Source organism: Sinocyclocheilus anshuiensis, unplaced genomic scaffold (genome assembly GCF_001515605.1).
Source record: "Sinocyclocheilus anshuiensis isolate Anshui unplaced genomic scaffold, SAMN03320099.WGS_v1.1 scaffold68, whole genome shotgun sequence".
NCBI lineage: Eukaryota > Metazoa > Chordata > Actinopteri > Cypriniformes > Cyprinidae > Sinocyclocheilus > Sinocyclocheilus anshuiensis.
Window position 1 is genome coordinate 1,895,611 of NW_015555741.1, and position 7,239 is coordinate 1,902,849.

At 37.8% G+C, this 7,239-nt stretch overlaps 1 protein-coding gene across 1 annotated transcript in view; it reads right to left on the reverse strand.

The window, feature by feature from the left end:
* Positions 1–7,239, reverse strand: part of furinb (furin (paired basic amino acid cleaving enzyme) b) — a 103,604-nt gene that overhangs the window by 11,967 nt on the left and 84,398 nt on the right. The window contains exons 7-9 of the mRNA XM_016466751.1: positions 5,980–6,068; positions 4,225–4,397; positions 220–432 (exon numbers count right to left, since the gene is read on the reverse strand). Coding sequence (XP_016322237.1) covers positions 220–432; positions 4,225–4,397; positions 5,980–6,068 — 475 coding nt within the window. The remainder of the gene's footprint in view (positions 1–219; positions 433–4,224; positions 4,398–5,979; positions 6,069–7,239) is intronic.

Here is a 7,239-nt window from a genome sequence, read left to right on the forward strand (position 1 = left end):
AAAAAAACTAAAGATATAAACAATGTATCAAGGGCAAAAATGGATATTTTATCTAAGGATATTTTGTTAACAAAAATAAAAGATTTTATGTGTGAAGATGCAGTGTGTTCCTTTATGAAAATACTTACAAAACTGCCTCTGTATGAGATTATTACATGACTCCAACATATGTGACTATGCTAAACATGTATGGAGGTCTGTTTGCACATATGAACGTACAATCTGTTTCTCGTTGAGGTTTCCGCTGCTATAGGTGGTGGCGAGGGTGGAGGAACAGGCCTCACTGTACCACGGCACATTGCCATACTGTGTGGTGCTGCTGATGGAGAGCGTGTAGATACTGTTGGTGTATCCGTCACAGTTGCAGCTGTCCCGCTCTCGCCCTCCGTTACCCGATGCCCACACGAAGATAGAGCCCAGGCCACCTCGACCCTAGAACAGATGCATAAAACCTGATCAATCACTCCTTCCAAAGTACTTTTCACTACCATTCAAAGGATTGGGGTTTGGACATTTTTAATGTTTTTGAAAGAAGTCTTTCTTTCACCAACAAATTAATATAAAAAAAAACAATTGGCACCAAACATTTGAATGAGTGTCAACAAAGATAGACACCAGTCTAAAAGTATTTATATTCTCATCCAACAGTCTGTTTACATAACTGGCAAGCGCTAATTAAAAATCACCGGTTCCAATCTGATTGGCCGGCCTTTTGAGACTTGACGCAAAGGTTTATCCCTTCTGGAAACAAACTGTTGTTTAAGTTGCTGGGCTGATACAAACGTTTTGAGGTATAACTAATCACGGGATTTGTGAGGTCTGTGGCATCAAAACTTAAAAAAATAAAATACAAGTGGGTGATTCTTGGCCAGAATAAGCTGCTGATAGTCTTTATGCAAATCAAACGCCTGGCTATGTGAGACAAATGTATTTATGAATCAAACATCTGTGTAGTGTCCAGTAATGTCTGTGTGCACAGGCCTCATCTCTATTACAATAGCCCACAAAAATCCAATTGAACGAGCCAATTATGGCTGTCATGATTAATTTAAAACCAATACTGTGACCTCTGAAATCTGCTGTATTTAATGCTTTAGTAATACTGTCTGGACAGCTGACAAAGCGCCACTTTTCTTTTTTTTTCATATATTAGTCTCCTCTCTCCCTGCAGTCAAGCAAATCGGCAGAATTTGATTAAAGTTTCTGTTCTATCTTCTGCTGTTCATATGGGTAATATTCACAGCTGACTGACTCAGGTTTATTGTGGCCATAAACGGTTTGTTTGTTTGTCTGAGACGCCACAATCTGGTTCAAAAATATTTAGAGGCACAATTCTAGGAAAGATAAAATTGGGGATAAAAAACTAAAGGGATAAAGTATGAGAGTGGCACCGCTGAGGCAGATGTTTATGCGATGCATAATTTGAGTAAATTACTAGAGGGAGAAATCCGTTTTAAATCCCACCAAAATTAACAGCAGTCAAACTCATTCTGCGCGGCTGTATCAAAGTGCCATTATTCACACAAACTAGACAAAAGATTAAATCTTTTGTAACACTCCGACAAAAGCATGTCTGTGATTACCAAGGACACGTTCGGGATGAAACAGAAGCGGCACTCGCGGCGGGCAGTCGTCCTAAAAAGGTCAGATTCTTTGCCTGTCAAACATTATGCTCTTTTCTCGCTGTGTCAAATCTCAGAATTTCTACGTGTGAGGCGAAAGCAGGTGGTTTTAATTCCACTAAAGATATTTTACTAAATTATTCTGAAGATAACGCAAGCTTCCTAAATGGCTGTTAGAATGTTTTAACATGTCATGGGGGAGAAGAGGGGCGAATTTTGTTGAATTTTCAACAAATTTTCAATGTTGCTGTGACACTCTGTCTGAGGAGAAGAAAAGTTGTGAGAATATAGTTTAAAATACTTGATAGCACAAGGTTTATAAAAAGAAAGTGGAATAAAAAGAATATTGACATGAACAAACAAGATGTGTGTGGACAAGACTAGACTTTTACAATTGTTTTTTCACTTGTTTTATCATTCCCGCAGGCAAAAACCGCCTGATTGCTTAGAAACGTAACAGCACTCAGTAATAGCCTCTCCTCAGTAAGCCACACGATTTGAGGCATCACTCATGTCTGTAGCACAAATGGTGCGTGATGACTTACCCGCATAGGTTTAGCGGTTTGTTTATATCCATAACCATACATACACTACTGCTCAAACATTTGGGGTCTGCAGGATCTTTTTTTAAAGAAATTAATACTTTTATACAGCAAAGACATTGAATGGATCTGAACAGTTCACCGTAGCGCCATTTTGGAGAATAACCACTGAACGCAAGCAACGTACGCTATTCTGTGTCAGCCGCGACACAAGGATACGTTTTCTACGTGTATTTACGCTTTGATTTGAAAGAAAACAGCGCATCCGTGCAGCGCGGCTGACACAGAATAGCGTACGTTGCTTGAGTTCAGTGGTTATTCTCCAAAATGGCGCTACGGTGATGTGGAGAGAAACAGAGGAGACGTATTGTTGAATAAAGTCGTTATTTTTGTTTTCTTCGTGTACAAAAAGTATTCTCGTCGCTTCATAACATTACGGTTGAACCACTGATGGCAGATGGACTATTCTGACGATGTCTTTCATACTTTTCTGGACCTGGACAGTGTAATTTACTTGGCAGTCAATTGGACAGTCACAAGCCTCCCGATTTTCATCAAAAATATCTTAAATTGAGTTCCGAAGACGAATGAAGCTTTTAGGGGTTTGGAACGACATGGGGGTAAGTGATTAATGACAAAATTTTCATTTTGGGGTGGAGAATCCCTTTAACATGATTGGTTTACAGATCATTTCTACAAATATTTGTAATAGATTTTGATAGTGCAGATGTGACAGATGTTAGACAGTTCAAAGTGTTGTGACCTATGAATCGTTGTGTGCTTGCATGAGTCATTTGGGATTCATTTTAATGCATCACTGTGGGAAACAGTAAAATGGAAGAGTATTTTTGAACCTTTAGTTTCGTGTTGCTCATAGCAGGTTTTCACATAATTTTCATTTTGGGGTGGAGTATCCCTTTAAGTTGTATTTACAACACTGTTCCAGAACAGTTCAATGCAAATATTCAGATGTGTGCAGCACATTTTATGGAGGACTGATCCTTGATCCTGGGAGAGTAGACTACAATGAACATTGTAATAATATTTCACAATAATACTATTTTTACTATATTTTCCATAAAAAATAAAGGCAGCATTGGTGAGATTAAGAGACTTTCAAAAACATAAAAAAAATCCTACCAATCCCAAACTTTTTAACAGTAGTATATAAGCAAAATTAATAGCAACATTTGCCTTAAAAAACACCACAAAAGGTAGAAAAATGGTAAAAGGCACTGTTAAAAGAAAGGGTTAAAGGATCAAGACAGCCTCATTTTTGAGTCACGGATGAAAACAAATTGATTTTCATATTCATAGTGCAATGTGTATGCTGAAACTCTATCAAGGTATAGACTCTCAAGGGATAAGGTTATGTGTGCCACACAAGAAAGAATTAACATATCAAAAACGAAAACAGAAAACAGAAAACAAATGCTCATCTTCTTCCAAGAGCACAGTAATCTCTCTAAATATAGTATTCTCTGTAATCCTGTGTTTGTCAAAGCGCACATCCTTCTCAGTTCTCTTTCTGTAAATGCAGGCAATGACATCTTCTACAGCTCACCCTGTCCAGCCTGGTTCCTCCAGCAGAGGTGATGATGGGAGTCGATGGCAGCTGTGACACATTTAGCTGATCTAAAATCTGCTCGCATGACCTGACGTGAGCATTCGTGCTGACACTGACTTGAGGAGACAGTAACATGAGTGATTTGTAGGCGTGTCTTTTTGATTTATGCAAATGAGCATGAATGCTACGAGTCTCCTATGAGATACTCAAAATTACTTGTTTCTGCACATTTGCATGGATATAAAAAATAAATGGATTTCAGAAATTGTAAGCATTTGTGATGTATTATGCACGTCTGCATTTGATATAAGAACACATTTTAATAAGAAGGAAAATCTTAATGTTACTGAAAATACATCTCATTTGTAATCAGATTTTCAGAAGCTATGCTCAGTTACACAACCCACCAATAATGCTAGAATGTCTACTAGCAACCAACAGTACTGCGACCTGGAGACCTCCAGCGGTAAAATCTCTTCCAGTCTATACTGACCTCAGTAACCCCCTGAAGGAAAGCTTCTTTGGCTAGTTTGGCAGGGCCATCCACAGTCTTCCCATCATCCTCTGGGCCCCAGCTGGCGCTGTAAATGTGGATGTGCTGGGAGTTCAAGCTCAGAGACTGAGCCTCCACAACATCTGTTACCTCTCCGTCCAACATCCGCACACCTGCATGCAGAACAGTGGCACATAAAAAGAGCGTTAATGAAGATACCAGAGACAGGAAAAATGGGTTTTGTGAAAATGTACTGTCTGTAACTGTGATGGACATTTGGAAGAGAGAGTTTCCAGCACAGATTTTTCTATTGGCACTGAAGGTGAAAATGCTGCATGAAAACAAAAGCACAGCCATCCAGAACACCCATCTGATTTTAAATATAAAACTATATGGAGAAGGATTTAGACCTATGAGTGTTTTTATTATGCTTAAAGAGAAATTATGTGCAAATTCATCAACCAACACCAGTGCTGACAAACATGTAACCAATCCGGTCAAATTTTCATATCATTAACATATCACAGGAACATGGTTTGTGTAACTTGCTGATGACTTGTAGTCCGAGCTGGTGTGATTGAGTGGAGGCGGAGACTAATTTGCATATTCGTTGGTTCTGTGCATACTAAATGAAGGGCGTAGTTACAAACATTTTAAGTTTAAATTACTTTCCCACCAAAAATGAAATGTGTCATTTTGATTATCAAAGATTTAATGGATAAAATTAGTGACTGTACAGAGACTTGATGGCAAGGACACCCAAATATGATGAACCACTGGCAGACCCCCTTTCTAAAATAAAATAAAATTAAATTAAATAATAATAAATAGATAAATAAATAAATACATAAAATAAATAAATAATTAAAAAATGGCATACATACATACAAAAAATATAAAAATGGGATGAGACATATAAACATAGATATATAAACTAATTAAATATAAATATATAAATAATTAAAAATAATAACTAAAGTGTGATATTATATCAACTAAATAAAATATTTTTATAATTAATTATAGTTTTTATCTGGTCAAATATGTTCAAATTAAATCTAGAAAATATTTCCTTTTGATTAAGTTAACAAAGTTTTTTTTTTTTTTTTTTTTTTCTTCTTTGGTCTGAGATTAATTGCTTGTCGCAGTGTTATGTCGTGTCCGGCTAGAACATGGGGTAATATTGGGAGAAAGAATCTAATTAATAAGAATGATTCTGTGGCTGTTTGTTTGATTAATATTAATCCTAGCAACAGGATTCAGACACTTCACGCACCCCCACACACACATGACCCAGAGGCCAATTAGATCAGCAACACACACACACACACGGACAGATTTATCCTCTTATTACAAAGATACACACACAGAAACACAGAAATCACATGCAGACTCAGGCAATGCCCTCTGCCTTAATCACCCTCATCTAGATGGAGAAATATTTTCCTACAAAGACTATTAAAATAAGAGATGTGGAATTTGTGTATGCCTGCAGCGATGTCTGGCCCTGAACGTGCTCAATGTGACCAGAATAGCCAAGATATTTATAAGATATTCACCTTAATGGATGTGTTTTATAATTGAAAGATAAAGCGTTTGAGATTAGTCCAAAGCAGCATGACGACATCAGCCATTAAATGCACAAAGGGCAGGAAATTAGAGAATGCTTGGATAGTTTTAATGCGCGACCTATTTGATTGATCCTATTACAATATGCTAATTTATAACCGCCTATCAATCGGATTCTGCACTCACCTCCGATTTTGGCATTGTAGGCCACACCCACTCCACAGACGCCATTGTTTGCTGCTGCTGCCACCTCCCCGGCACAACGTGTCCCGTGTCTAGAGAGACAAAGAGAGAGATTGCACTAGTGAACAGTGTGGCGTTGTCCAATTTACATCCAGTTCACATTCAGTCCAACTCACTTCAAATTCAGTCCACGTTTTTACAGACAAATTCTCGGGGTGCTGTCATCACAACGGAGCTCGCGACGCACCCAAATACAGATGCATTATCTTTATCCTTTAATTAAATTCTAATTAGTCCTTGCAGGCGACAAGGATAAATAAATAAATAGCTTATTATAGTTGTCACTGATGGTTCCTACAGTACTGCACAAATCTCTGTGGCATGGTGGAGATGAACTTCACTGTCTAAAGAAATCGCAGCTGGCTCTGGGTTTTGTATGTGCACTGCTAGAGCTATTCTCTCCATTCATCTGTGTCCTATTGGAGCTCATTGTTTCCCTGAGACAAAGCGGAGAACAAAACGATAGGGACCCAAGAAAAGGCTCGGAGAGCCCATGAGATTGCAGATGTTTTGAGGCGGCGGCCTCGCTTCACCAGAGCCTTCATTACATCTGCCGTTTTACACAAAAACATACACAAAAAGATTATTAGGCACACATGAACATGACATACAACCCAACAGGAAAAACGACACTCATGAATATGCTTCATGCTCTTGGTCTCTAAGCACTTGTGCTCAGGACACAACAAAAACTGAATCTAGCACACTGAGAGGAACGATAATAGCTAATCCACACCCCTGCAGTATCATGACAGCATTGCAACTGTTATTTTGTAGTTGCAATTAATTCACCAGCCATGATCCTTTGTCTTCGTAAGCAAATGAGAAATATTTAAGAAATGTAAACAATTTAATATTGAGTAAAGTACATTTTTGACACAACATTGCCAGTTATTTGCTATTTTTGCTCCATCAACAAAAAATAGTTAAAAAAGGGCATGGTAGAATCAATTGTTGAGCATCTACAAGCAACACACAGTATTGGTGTGAATTGGAATGAATCGGTTGAGTGAATGATTCAAAGTTAGCCACTGATTAATTTAGGAATTAACCAATTGACTGTGTTAGTCATGTGTCAGTGTAACATGCAGAAAGAGTCACTAAAACATCCCCAGCACTAACGCACTGTTAAATTAAAAAGATACATACATATATATATATATATATATGTACGTTTATTTAGAAGTAAAAATAAAATAATTA